This window comes from Apus apus, chromosome 1 (genome assembly GCF_020740795.1).
Source record: "Apus apus isolate bApuApu2 chromosome 1, bApuApu2.pri.cur, whole genome shotgun sequence".
NCBI lineage: Eukaryota > Metazoa > Chordata > Aves > Apodiformes > Apodidae > Apus > Apus apus.
In genome coordinates, this window is record NC_067282.1 from 147019536 (window position 1) to 147034286 (window position 14751).

Here is a 14751-nt window from a genome sequence, read left to right on the forward strand (position 1 = left end):
CTGGTGGATACAGCGAGTGCAATACCCACCTGCATGCCTGCAGCCTGAAGCAAAACTGAGCACGAAAGGTCCAGGCTGCAGTTTGGGATGTCCTCACTGAAGGCTCAGGCTGGGAGGCAAGCAGGCTGCAGGGCAGACCTGGTTCGGCACTACCTTACAGGGCTGCAAGTCCCTCTGCACCCCGTGCAGTGTCCTGCCCGGTGACCTCCGGCAGTGCCCCGTGCCGCTGTGTGCGGGCTGGAGTCAGAGGGCACGGACGAGCTGGAGTCCCGCTCCCGGGCAGGGCGGTCAGAGGGCACCATCAGCTGAGCCGGCTTCATGCAGTCCTAGATCAGTGCTTGGGGAATGGCGCTGGGGGGAATCTGGCCCCAGGATTTCCCCTGGCATCGGCAGCGGAAGGCAGCAGGCAACCTTTGTCCTGCTGAAATCGTTACAATCGCGGGCTGAAATCCTGCTGCTGCTGCTGCAGGTCGGGGGCAATGTGTGTGTACTTTTCCTCCCCCCTTGGTGCCTGCAGATAAAAGCCTTTATGAGTTAGCTATGTGTTTATGGTATCACAAAGACTTTGTCCACCTTAGCTTTTGTGTGCTAATGGATGAGGCTTTTCTGTTTACCTTAGTAGTAAGGTATTTCTCAGGTGAGACTATGTGTTTTTTCAGGCAATCCTCTAAACCACCTCTTTAATAATTTTTTTCTTTAGTGTATTTTCTTACACACCATCCTGTGGTTTAGCGTTTTGTAGCTTGAGGAAAACCTAAAGTTCTTGCCATAATCTAGAGACATACTGTCTTGTAGAATATACAGATTACAAGTTCAGGATCAAAACAAAACAAAAAAACCCAAAGAGCTCCTGCAATAAGAATAAAAAACTCTAAAAAGCCTTTATTGACGGGATTTATAAGAGGAGGACTGTAGGTGATGGCAAGTGCTTTGCTAATTTGGGTGATAAATAAGCACCCAAGGGTGATAAGTAGGAGAACTACTTTTAATTATCAGATTTTCTTTCCCTTGGTGTGACAAAAAGCTCCCAAAACATACTCACATCACATGGTCTTGTTTATTTATGTCTGCAGTTAATGTAGTTACAATAGTTCATATTGTTCTAGCTAATATTCTGCAGTATGTCATAAAAAATAAGAAAGATTCAATATGAGGCATAAGCATTCTACTTTGTTAGTGAATTTTCTCTAAAGAATGAAGATACATCACAACAGTCTTTCTTGAATTAATATAAGTGCAGATTAATGCAGTCAAATGTGTTACTTTTCCACAGACATGTTACAAACACAATGCAGTATTGTTCTCAAATATTCCATTGAAAAAAAACAAAACACTTTTTTTTTTTTTAATTCACTTTGGGGATAGATTTTGCACACCTTCTTTCAGATTAACCAATATGATTTCATTTAAGGCACTTAGAATTTAATATAGTGGCAGGTTTATTTATATAAATAGATGCCAGTTTTCATCAATGATGAACATGAGACACACAGTAAAAATTTTTAAAGTTTGTTAAAATAAACCTGCTTACTATTCTGCAGTGTCCCAGGTGACTGCCTTGTGCTAAACTCCAACTTTGCAAGTTTGCGTTGTTGTTGTTGTTGTTTTTTAAAATAATATGACTAAAACCGAAACAAGACATTTCCATATTTTCTATATTTCTCTTGTATGTAAGTCATATGGTTATTTGGTTATTACTTTCTGTGTCAGTTTTTCCAGCCACACACAAATAAAAATCAAAGAAATTAAGAATCAGGACCCCAATAATGAAATTTGCTTTAAAAAAATAATAATAAATAATGACATGGTAAATCTTGGGAGCTTAAAATCCTGATGAAAACACGTTTATTGTCTTTCTGTGACTTTCTTGGGCTTGGGCTTGTTTGTTTTTTTTTCAAGCATCATTTCTGGACTTGTTGGTCACAGATGGGCAGTGAGAGAAAGCTGAGGTTATGAGTCCATACCATGGCTCTCCTAGTTGAGGTTCAGAGCTTTGGTGTGATTGTTAGCAACAGTGTATAATAGAGTTTATGTTAAGGACTGTTCTAAAGTACTTTGTTGTTTTTCTTTTATCCAGGGCTTTTGGGAAAACCACACAAAACTCATAACAGAGTATGGACCTGTTTGTGGGTAAGTGTAGCAGCTTTCTTCTTTTCTGGCTCTTGCTGTTTTGGTTTCTTGGGCAGGAGAGGAGAAAATGCCAAGAGAAGATGTTAATCAAAACACAGCGTGGTGTTTCATCTGGGGGACGGAGGAGGAGGTTGTTTGATTATGTGCAGAAGGTAACTTTGGCTTATTTTAGTTCGGCATTTGGTGTTGGACTTCATTCTTCTCTTTGTAATTTTAATTATGCACATAAAGTTTAGTCTTTTTCAGAACTGTACAAAGCTAGCAGCCTTCAATATTCTCTTTTCATCTCCATAATCTTTATATTTATGGTGACCAGTAGAAGTAATTTAACAAAAAAACCCCTCATCTAGTTTATGAAATAGTACGAATTTGGTTCAGTTGTTGCTATCTGTATTTATGCAAAATTTATAGACTTAAAATTCAATTAAGTACAGATTAGAAATGAAGGGTTCCTCTCTCTATAACTCATCTGTGCTATCTTAGCAATTTATTAGGAGTAAAAGGGTTTAAGCACTATATCCCTTCATACAAGCCTTCTGCATTTCTTCTATGTAATTTCTGTTCCATGAACTACTGCCCAGTTGTCATAATTTTAAGAGGAAATGCGGTTATTTCATTGCAGCTTCTGTTGTTGTGTTCAGTTGGTGTTTCTAGCATAACTATTATTTCAATATGTAAGTATCAAGCAATATCCACAAAGTACAGACAATGTCAATTTTTTTTTTTATGTACTGCAAGAGATTTAAGACACTTCTAAGAGAGCATATATGAGTGTGTTTGTGCATATTTGATAATAAATTATATAAATATGCCTTGTATGTTCTTCCAGCAAAAAAGCTCTGAGAAATAAGTTAGACTCAGGCATACAAAGCATTTGATGCTCCAGTCACAGCGGCCTTGCAGCATTTATTCTCAGCCCCTTAGACAAGGTGCTTCAAGAAGTGATGGAAATAATGAATTCCAAGGGTTAGGTACTTGTCTAAGAGGAAATAATACAGTGTCTGGGCTGGCCAGGAACTGAGAAAGATATTCATTAACATTGTGGAAATTTGTATATTGTGTAACAAATGGAAAATGACTGAGGCTTATTATCTCCATGACCTTTGGTGTGATGCCCTTAAATGACAATAATGTAAGAACACTGGCATTCATTCCTCAGTGTATTTCTCTCCTTATTAATATCATAACTATTTTTTTTTTAACCTGAATTCAAGACAAGTTGCTATTTAGTCATCTGTCTGCTCACTCTGCCAGGCAGAGGCTGTGTCATTGGAGAAAAAGACGCATAATTACACTGTGTGAGCAGATAGAAAGTTTCATTTTTCCAGTTTACCCACAGCTGTTAGGGAATGAAACCTCTGAGACTTGCATGGGCTGCAAAGCTGGGTGTTGGTGGTAGTGGTCAGCCAGGACAGTTCTGCCTCCTTGCGAATCACCCAGGCAGGAGGAGTGAGCATACTGATGGTAACTTGTACACAGCCATTTATTGTGTGGAGGAAAAGCTCAATTTGTGAGGGATCTAGGAGGCCAGCAGAAACTAAATGCTCTTTTTTCATATCTCTCAGGAAACAAAGCTGGACTCAAACATTGCTATGCTCGAGGTGAGCTTTATTTGTAGTTGAAGAGCAATGTTTTAAAGCCTGACTTGTGAGTTTCTTTTCAATAGGTGTGGTATGTGTCTGGAGGTATTTGTCATGGTCCTGTCAATTAAGGAATTCCTTCTCCTTTCCTGTATGTCTTTGTGTGATTCTTTCTGTGGGTCTTTGAAATAGATAATACATGGTAGGAGTGTTTGTGTGTCTGGTCTTAGCAAAGTATTGGATCTGGCAGATGGAAGAAGGTGTGGCATTTTGCTTTTTCCAGATTGAAGACTGCTTTCCAATAAGCATTAAGAGCAATGATCTTTATTTCTACAGTGGTGAAGTGAGGTGAATACAAATCTTTGGAATTGAAGCCTTTTTTTCTTTCTAAGGTCACTTGAATAGTCTGAATGATACCATCACAACTGTTTTCTTTTGTGTGTGAATTGGTTTCCTTGACAACAGGATGTCAAATCAACTTTTCAGCTTTAATCAAGTCAAAACAATATATCCCTTCCATTCCAAAAGGCCTCAAGTCGTAGAGAATTATTTCAAGTAAGGCTTTTGTAGGTCACAAAAGCATTTTTTTCTTCACTCCCATGTGCGGATCCAAAGGAGAGGTGTGGTATTACTCTTTCATAAAAAGAGACAATGCAAATATTCTTCAGTTGTGTGTGCTGTGAAAACTGTCTGTTTTCATACAGGGAAAGCCCAAGATGGAGGCCAAAGCAGAAACAAACAGCTCTAGTTTGGTGCAAAAGTAGAGTTGGAGCGTTTCTGTTTAACAAGGGGATCCAAGCAACTGATGTGTCTTTTGAAGAGCTCCTGCAACAGATTGGTAGTTTTTGGTTCAGCTACAATCTGATGTATCTTCTGTAAAAATACCTCCTGTACAATATAAGTGTTGGTTCTCTACACACACACACACACACACAAATACCCTATTTGGAAATCAACTTATTGATACATGTTAAGATTTATATTCTCCTTTTTTTGTGGGAAGAGATTTGCAGCAAAGTTTCTGTGGAAATTAGTTACTTATGTCACTTATTTTTTTATTAACTCTGATGTTTTCACAGAGTCACTTAGGTTGGAAAAGACCTTCAAGAACATCGAGTCCAACCATTAACCCTACTCTACCTAGTCCAGCATTAAGTCATGTCCCCAAGTGCTGCATCTAGATGATTTTTAAACACATCCAAGGATGATGACTCAACCACCTCCCTGAGCAGCATGTTCCAATGTCTGAAAACCCTTTCAGCAAAAAAGTTCTTCCTAATGTCTAGTCTAAACCTTCCCTGGTGCAGCTTGAGGCCAGTTCCTCTTGTTCTATTACCAGTTACTTGTGAGAAGAGATCAGTACCTCCCTCTCTACAACATCTTTTCAGGTAGTTGTAGAGGGCCATGAGGTCTCACCTCAGCCTTCTTTTCTTCAGACTCAGCCCCAGTTCCCTCAGCTGCTCCTCATAAGACTTGTCCTCAATGCCCTTCACCAGCTTTGTTGCCCTTCTTTGGACACGCTCCAGAACCTTGATGTCTTTCTTGTACTGAGGTGCCCAAAACTGGACACAGTACTCAAAGTGTGATCTCACCAGTGCCACGTACAGAGGGATGATCACCTCCCTGGTCCTGCTTGCCACACTATTTCTAATACAGGCCAGGATGCCATTGGCCTTCTTGGCCAGCTGGGCACACTGCTGGCTCTTATTCAGCCACCTATCCATCAGAACCCCTAGGTCCCTTCTGCAGGAGAGCTTTCCAGCCACTCTTCCCCCAGCCTGTAGCGTTGCATGGGGTTTTTATGGCCCAAGTGCAGGACCCAGCACCTGGCCTTGCTAAACATCATGCAATTGATTTAGGCCTATTGATCTAGTCTGTCCAAGTCTCTCTGTAGAGCCTTCAACCCTCAGGCAGATCAACACTCCCTCCCAAGTTGGTGTCATCTACAAACTTAGTGAGGATGCATTCTATCTCCTCATCAAGATAGTTGATAAAGATGTTAAACAGAATTGGTTCCAACACTGAGCCCTGAGGAACACCAGTTCTGACTGGATTTAACTCCGTTCACCACCACTCCTTTGGCCTGGCTGTCCAGCCAGTGTTCTGCCCAGCAGTCCATGCACCCATCCAAGCCCTGAGCAGTCAGGTTTTTCATCAGAATGCTGTGGGAAACAGTGTCAAGGGCCTTACAGAAATCCAGCTAAACAACATCCACAGCCTTTCCCTCATCAACCAGGTGGGTCATTTTGTCATAGAAAGGGATCAGGTTCATCAAACAGGACCTTCCTTTCATAAACCTGTGCTGACCAGACCTGATCATCTGGGTGTTCTGTATTTGGTGCATAATGGAACTCAAGATGATCTGCTTCATGATCTTCCCTGGCACTGAGGTCAGACTGACAGGTCTATAGGTCCTTGGATCCTCCTTTCAGCCTTTCTTGTGAATGGGTACCACATTTGCTACCCTCCAGTCCACTGGGACCTCTCCAGTTAGCCAGGACTGCTGGTAAATGATGTAAAGAGACTTGGTGAAAGCATCTGCCAACTCCTTCGGTATTCTTGGGTACAACCCATCTGGTCCCATAGACTTATGGATGTTTAGGTAGTGTACCAGGTCACTGACTGTTTCTTCCTGGATTACAAAAGTCTTATACTGCCCCACTTCCCCCTTTTCTAGCTCAGGGGACTGGGTGTCTAGAGAACAACCAGCTTGACTGCTAAAGACTGAGGCAAAGAAGGCATTTAGCACCTCAGCCTTTTCCTTATCCTTTGTCACTATGTTTCCCCCTGCACCCAATAAAGGATGGAGATACTTCCTAGTCTTCCTTTTGTTATTAATGTGTTTATAGAAAGATTTTTTATTGTCTTTGACAGCAGTAGCCAAGTTGAATTCAAGCTGGGCTTTGGCCCTCCTAATTTTCTCCCTGCATTGCCTTACTACATCTTTGTATTCCTCATGAGACCCCTGTCCTCCCTTCCAGAGGCCATAAACTCTCTTTATGACACTTTATTTTCACCTGTTCAATATAAAATTGTTCCATTTCTATTTTAGGTTATGGCCACTCATCAGAAATAGGTGGTAAGAGCAGAAAGAGAAACAAAGAGCTTCTGGGTTGAAGAGGAGAAATAGAGGGGCAGACTATAATATATGGAACCAGAAAAGCAACTGCTACAGCATGAGTACAGCTGTAGAGGCAGTGAGTTAATTTTTACGTTATATGCACACTTTGTGTTCATTTGACCACTCTACTGTGATTGCATCATTATGACTTTACATCACTGTAAGCGTGTTTGACTGAGTTGGAGTTGGAGGATAGTGCCAATATAAGAAACATATTCTTGGCCCAACAACACGCCATGAGTGAAGGAACAGAAAATATGATAAAGCCCAAAGCAGACAGCTGATTTTCTTTGGGATGTCCAGTTGGAGACCTGTGATGCGTGGTGTTCCCCAAGGGTTGGTACTGGAACTGGTGCTGTTTAGCATCTTTGTCAGTGACATGGACAGTGGCATTGAGTGCATCCTCAGCATGTTGGCCAACGACACCGAGCTGTGTGGTGAGGTTGACATGCTGGAAAAGAGGGATGCCATCCAGAGGGACTTTTAACAGGCTTGAGAAGTGGGCTTGTGCAAACTGTGTGAAGTTCAACAAGGCCAAGTGCAAGGTTCTGTGCCTGGGTCAGGGCAATCCCATGCATAAATACAGGATGAGGGAGAATGGATTAAACAGAGTCTAGAGGAGAAAGACTTGGGGGCGGTGGTGAACAAGAAGCTCAACATCAACCAGCAATGTGCACTGGCAGCCCAGAAAGCCAGCATGTCCTGTGCTGCATCAAAAGAAGTGTTGCCAGCAGGTCAAGGGAAATGCTTCTCCCCGTTTACTCAGCTCTTGTGAGACCCTACCTGGAGTACTGTGTCCAATTCTGCATCCCCCAACGTGGGAAGGACATGGAGCTCCTGGAGAGAGTCCAGAGGAGGACCACAAAGATGATCAAAGGGCTGGAGCACCTCACATATGAAGACAGTCCTAGAGAGTTGGGGTTGTTCAGCCTGGGGAAGAGAAGGCTCTGGGGAGACCTTAGAGTGGCCTTCCAGTATCTGAAGGGGGCCTACAGGAAAGCTGGGAAGGAACTTGTAGTGAGAGGACAAGGGATAATGGATTAAGACTGGAAGACGGGAGATTTAGCTTAAACATTAGGAAGTAATTCTGTAGTGTGACACTGAAACAGATTGTTCAGAGAAGCTGTGGATGCTCCCTCCCTTGAAGCATTCAAGGCAAGGTTGGATGGAGCTGTGATCAGCCTGGTCTAGTGGGAGGTGTCCCTGCCCAAGCACGAGGGTTGGAACTAGATGATCTTTAAGGTCTGTTCCAACCCAAACCGTTCTGTGATTCTGCAGTTCTATGATTCTATGAATGAACGTATTCTACCTTCAAATGTAGCAATGCATTTGGATGTGGGGAAAAGTGTAAGAGTTCATAACACAGACCTTGGTGTGTATAATCAAAGAACAGAATATTAAGATTCAGTACAATTTCTAGGGTGACACTCTTTCTTTGCATCCTTTTGCATCTGAAACAACTTAAAGGTCAAAACCTCTTCCTTCTCTTCAACTTTCAGCTTCAACCTGCTGTGAGACATCTGCCCAACTATGTAGTAGAATAAGTGCTGAGGAGGACAAGAACATAGTAGAGACAGATGGATCTAGGAGTAGCAAGGGGATGCATTTTGGATTAGACGACCTCTAGGAAGCAGAAGACAGTCAGAGCACTGGAGGGCTCTGATTGTCTTCTGCTGTGAACTGACAAAAGGGAGTCAGTGAGCCCAAAGTTTGTGTTTTCTGATAGGGAAAGGAACTAATGAGAGCGTTTCTGACAAGATCCAGTTGTAAGCCATTCTAAGTCCTTATTAAGACCACTGACAACAAACTGCATCTACCCAAATTGAGCCTCTGCTAGGTTCCAGCATAAGCATCCCAGGATCAGCAGCTATAGCAAAGTGTGTCAAGGTGCAGGCACAGAAATGGATGTGTGTGTGCACTGCTGAAACTTCTGAAAGCATGGATGTGACTGGAGCTCTCTTCCCATATAAGAGTGTCTTTTGGTACAGTGGGTTGCTTTATTTAGTGCACAGAAAGCAACTTAAAATAAGACAGGTGATTTTTCTTAAGGTATCTGTGGAATTACTCAATTCTGATCTGTGGGTGGTGGTGTGATTGTTTGTTTGTTTGTTTGTTTGTTTTCCATAGAGACTTCTAAATATTCCTTCACTGATTTCCTAATAAATCATTATTGTAATCAAGTCTGGTCATTTCAGCAGTTGAGTGGTTTAAAGGATTAGGCTAGATCATGGAGCCGGTCACTAACTTGAAATGTGTCCAGGGGTGAGTTGTGATTGTGAGCTACGCTGGCAGCTGACAGCTTTTCAGAAGTCTATGCAGCCAGAATTGGTTCTGCCTTAACACATGAATTCACCTCTCCCCAAAAACTGTTGCTGCAGATGGCAGTAGTTAGCGTTTCTGCAGATGAGTCCACAGTCACACAGCTGTGCATGAGAAACAGGCTTTTCTTGCTGCTGCTTCCGGCCTCTGCATCAGGGCTTGAGGCACACTGCTTAGTCACAGCGGAGGTTTGGGGGTTTCTCCTTTTGTGGACAGAAGATGGACATGCATTTCTGGGATCTGGGCATCTGGAACTTTTCTGAGAGCATTATCCTTCCTCTGGCCTCCTCAAACACCTCAGGGAAAACCTAAGATGAATAGGGGCAGGATCTTTTCCTGCAGGAAACAGCTGATGTCTTCATCATGCAATTAATTTACCTGAAGAAAGAATGTCTTTATTGCCATTTTAATTTCACCTTTTTTTCTTTTTTCTTTTTTTTTTTCTTTTGTTTTTAACCTCTCCGTTTCTAGCCTTACACTGATTTATGTGGAAGGAGTAATCTCAGGACAGATATTCTCATAGTTGTCTCTGAAGGCTCATGTAAAGAAATAATTTCATTTTATGAAACAATCTTATCCTCTTTGATTTCTTCTTTTACACTGGAGGTCTAATGGACTCACTACCTTTCCTGTGGTCCTTCCTTTATTTTGATATTTTAAACAATTTACTTTTCATATTTAAATTAGATAAAAATATGCCTGAGCAAGGATGGGGGTGGGGGGGAAGGAAGAGAAACAGGCTTCCTATTTCTGATCTATAGCTCTTCATAGTCTCCATTTCACATTTAACTTGATAAAGATTTTTGGTAGCCTCACTTCCCTGGGTTTTTCTTTTCTTAAAGAGCAATATGCTTTCATGGCCAAAGTCTTCTGTGTTCTACCAAGATTCTTTTTTCCTCACTGCATTTCCTCATTTATGTGCTATGATAAGGTCTTTTGACTCTATAGGATTGTAGATCAGACCAAGAATTTCTATTGTGAATTAGAGTTATCTTTTTTTCCTTTAAACATCTGTAAACTGTGGATACAGTACAGCAGAGACCTTAAACTTCTGCCTAACTTTGGGCACATGAGTATTCCCATTAAAATCAATGGTGTTACTCAACATGCTTCAAGTTAGCCAGAAGTTTATCTACGTTGCTGAATCAGGGCCATAAAGAAGCATTTGTACCTAAAAAAGTATGTGTACGCACTGCTGTTGGTACACATGAACACCTAGCTTTATTGTAGCAGGAAAAAGTTAATGGGGAGAAAAATAATTCTTCTCCCTCCACACCCTCTCTTTTGACAGCACTTTGCCTCTTCCCCCTCCCCACCCTGCTTTTGACAGCACTTTGCATGCAGACAATTTTATTGCTCCTCTGTGTAATATGCTAGCCAGTCTCTCTGAATTAGAAAAGATTATCTAAAATATTGACTGGACAGTAGGAGAAAGTAGTCTTAAGTTAAGCTTTCAGAGCCATTTATTTATTTATTTTCAATTAATGCTTTCAACATTTGCTACTACTAACCTGTTTTTTAAAGGTTGTCTTTTAAAAATGAGCCCAGACCCAAGAATATTCCTGGCTAAAATTTAAGGTAATGGTACAATGCTGCATCTCCATCTGACTCCCCATACTTAACTGTAATTACATATTGGTTATAGTTAGTTCCAACAGTTAAATCAAGCTGCTGGAACAAGTCCTGAAAATTACTTGTGGGTATATCATCACCAGTTTCTATTCTTCTCTCTAGAACTAATTGGTCTTCAAAACATAGCCTTTTATGGGACTGATGTCTTTAAGATTTACCCAAAAGGTGGCACACCACACTGTTTTGAGATTTGGAGACTAGTGTTTTCATGACAGTTGTAATAGGTTTTGTGGGCTGCCTGATCATTATGGGGTATTTTATGTTGTGTGTACAGAGACCTGTGGGATGCAGTTTATAGGCAGAATTTATGGTAAATTAGTTGACTAGTTTAATTCTGGCATGTTTCAAAGGTACTTAGGTCTCTGTAACATTGCAAATTGATACTTAGTGTACTAGCGATGTTGAAGCCATTGAGTAAAGAGCTCTTAGACCTTATATGTGGACTGTGACCTCCCAGGAGAACCATGCAACTTGTGCTTGTCTAATCTGTGATGGCTGTTGATTTGTCACTGAAACCCCTTGTTGTCTTGGTCAGGTCCAGAGACACTGATGTTCTACTTTTTCACAAGCAGTGACTCAAAGGCCCGCCAAAACATCACAGTCCCAGGCTTCATTGTGGGCAAAGCCATTTGGATGGAAATGTTTGATGCAAGTGGTGAACTCTTCTGCTTGTAGAATTCTCAGTATTCTTTGTTGAGGTTCCAGACACTGCCCTGGGGTGGTTGAGGTGCAGACATGACCTCCCTGCTGCACTTTTTCCAAATTTCTTTCCTCCATCCCTGACTGCTCCGTGAAGCTGTTCAAGCCAATGCAGGCCAAAGACCTGGTGTCATCTTTTACACCTCTGGAAAGAGAGTGTGAAACCCAACCAAATGAAAGTGACAACATTTCATATGCACTTGGCAAGGCAGCAAAGGGGAGTGCTTGTCACCTGCACCATGTTCCTGATGCTCACTTCTGTACTAACAGCAGTTTGAGTTAGTGTTGGCATAGAGGGAAATGTCAGTGCTGCTCCAGAGAGGGAGCATTGGCTGGCTGCAGGAAGTGCTCTGTGAGACTGGTCAGAACTGTGTCAGCTCTGAAGACTGACAAAGGAAGCAATAGAGCAGACCTGTGTAGCAAATCTTAGCATTTGAGAAACCTGATTAAATCTTGGTCTGTCTCTGCATGTGCAAGGTAGCAGAGTTGTCTGAGTTGTGATTTCACCTCCGTTTGCTTCTGGGAAGATGTTTCTTAGCTCCCCTGGTTCCTTGAATGTAGGCAGTGCAGCACTTAGCTGTTAAAGCAAAGACCCTGTGGGCTCCAGATTAGGATTATGTGAAAACTGAAGGTTTTTCTTTTTAAAAACATGATGCCTGAGGAGCGTTTTACAACTAATGTACAACATGGGTGATCTTTGATCTGCACTGCCTGCTTCTTAGCTAACTAATGTTTAAAATAATCATTTTAAAGGGCTTGGGATGGAGCTGCTAAACAGATTGCTTCTTTGTATCATATTATGATCAGCACCTGCACACCAGAGTGTGTCATCCTAATTTAAGGCAGAGAGAGGGAATATTCTGTGTGAACACCGCAGTTATAAAAAATAGTTTCCTAGACTTAATTTCACCTTGATCTACCCTCTTCACCATCTACCAGAGCCTGTGCTTGTTAATCTTCTAAACAGGCTGTAAGGTCCACCTTGTAATTTTTAGTTTTCCACTGTTTGAGAAGAAGCTTGTTGAAGGCTTTTATAAAGCTGAAAAATCTGGACATTACTTTAGTTTTTCAATTAAAAGATTTTTCTGTGTGTGTGTTAAATGTTTTCATTAGAATTTCTTACAGCACCCAGAAGCATTGATGTAAACCTGAAATGGATATATACAGTATATGTAAAGTGCATGAACTATTGATGGTCTCTGATTTCACCAGCTTACATATCTACCTATGAACTGGTGTTCCCAGTGCATGCATGGCAATTTTAAGATGAAGTTCCTGAGTCATTTCCTCCCATTCTACACAGAGGGAGGAAAATGCATCATCTCCCAGTGTCCCTTGCTTACCCTTCTTCCCTTTCCTAGCAGCCTTTGAAGGAGACCAACCTTAAACTATGCTGCAACTCTGAAGCTCCTCCTGCCCTCCCTGGTTGCCCAATTCTTCACAGGAGAGTCACATTACAGCCTCTCCAGGTGACTGCCTACTGCCACTTTACCCTTCTTTGTGGCAGCCTGAGGAAATCCAAAAGCAGCTTGTGACTGCCTCCTCATATGCCATGAGAAGCATTAAGCAAAAGGGATTTTTCTTCCCCACACATCCCCCACTGGGAGCTGGAGAAGAAGGATTCAGAGAAGAAACTGCAAATCAGCAGCCTGTGGCATGTCCCAGAGCTCTGCAAGCCACAGCACAGCCTGGAGGATCCATGGTTCTGTCATCTCCTCATGCACACCTTGGTAGGAGCTCCAGGATGGAGAGACAGATTCTGATTAGACCCCCTCTGCCTGTGCTGGGAAGTCCTTAGGCAAGACCTTGAGGGCCCTCTGCCCCTTAGGACACCTAAGTATTGCACAGGAATGGATTGGAGGGTATCTCTTACTTAGTTTCTTAGAAATAATAATTATTTGCTGCTTTGCCCAATATGTACAGAAACACTTCCCATTCTATTGATACCTGTTTTCCTTTCATGGTGTCACCACTTTTTTGACTCTGGGGTTTGTTCTGCTTTAGTCTTCTTCCTTTGACAACCTTGTCCTATGGGCTTTGTGTTTGTGCTTCTTGCTGTTCTTTTCCCTCTTAAATATTTGCTCTGGCTTTATCTTTCTCTTGCTTCTCTCCATTCCCTTCATCCCTACCCTGTCTTTCCTCCATGCTCTAATTTTTATTCCTCTCCGTTTTTCTTATCCATGTTGAGCTGAAAACAGTAACATGACCTGACAATTTTTATGTCATTCCAAGGTTTTTATATATTTCCATAAATCTCTTCATTACTTTTTTATTGTTTTGTCATATATAGGTTTTAGTTTCCCTCTACCTTATTAGTCTGGGGATCAATTTTAGTTTACTATGTTTTATTAGTAGTAAGGGGAACAAAATATCTCCTTTATCTTTGTTGGTTTGGCACCATCTTCAAATTACCCTTTTTTTCTCTGACTACCTCTCTCCCTGGATAGTCTGCTTTATGTCAGACTTTCTGCTGGTGAACTGGGTGTGATTTCATCAAGCAATAGGCAAAACTATACCATACTGCAGAGGAAGAAGTTGTTTTCAGCTATTATTCTATTTTTATTTTATTTTCTAGCTTGGGGAGTGTGGAATGAGCTGAGCCGCCATCACCCTGGGGACTGTGAATTTTTCTTTCCTTTCATTAAATTTGGTGGCTAAACCTGAAGGCTTGTCTTGAAGGAGGATTTATTGTAGTCATACTGATAAAATTGTACCGGTATAATTAAACAGCTATAGTAATGCCAAAAAACCTCCCATGCACAGACACAGCAGTTCTGGAATGATACAAACTACACCAGGAAAAAAACTGACCATCTCCCCCAGCAGTTATTGTATTGATAGGGGTGTGCTACTGTAGGAAGATTTTCTAGTCTAACTTTATTAAGATTCAAACCATGTCTTGTCTCAGAATCTCCTCTCTCCCCTACGTAAACAAGCCCAAAACTAGTGGTCTGGACCTTCAAGCTGTTGTTTACTTCAGTGTAGCTTCATTAAAGGCATAGAGCCATGACTATTTGAGGATCTTGAACCAACGTTTTAAGGTCTCTCATGTTATGTAACTTCGATTTTTGGATGATGCCAACTATTGAACAAAATTAGGTTTTGTACAGCACATTTTCAGACACATCCAGATGTCTTAAAGTAGTTTACAGAAAAAGGAGTGAGTTGGGAGCAATGTTCTGACTCTGTAAGGGTTAGCAGTGGACATTTTATCACTCAGCAATAATCCAAAATTTTCTGTCAATGTTGGAATCTATTTTATTGAAAAAG

At 41.5% G+C, this 14751-nt stretch overlaps 1 protein-coding gene across 3 annotated transcripts in view; it reads left to right on the plus strand.

Annotated features, from left to right (window-relative positions):
* TBXAS1 (thromboxane A synthase 1) overlaps positions 1–14751 on the plus strand; it is a 256201-nt gene that overhangs the window by 92696 nt on the left and 148754 nt on the right. For all 3 annotated transcript variants that reach the window (XM_051644014.1, XM_051644015.1, XM_051644016.1), the window contains one exon: positions 2078–2130. In XM_051644014.1, the coding sequence (XP_051499974.1) occupies positions 2078–2130 (53 nt within the window). The remainder of the gene's footprint in view (positions 1–2077; positions 2131–14751) is intronic.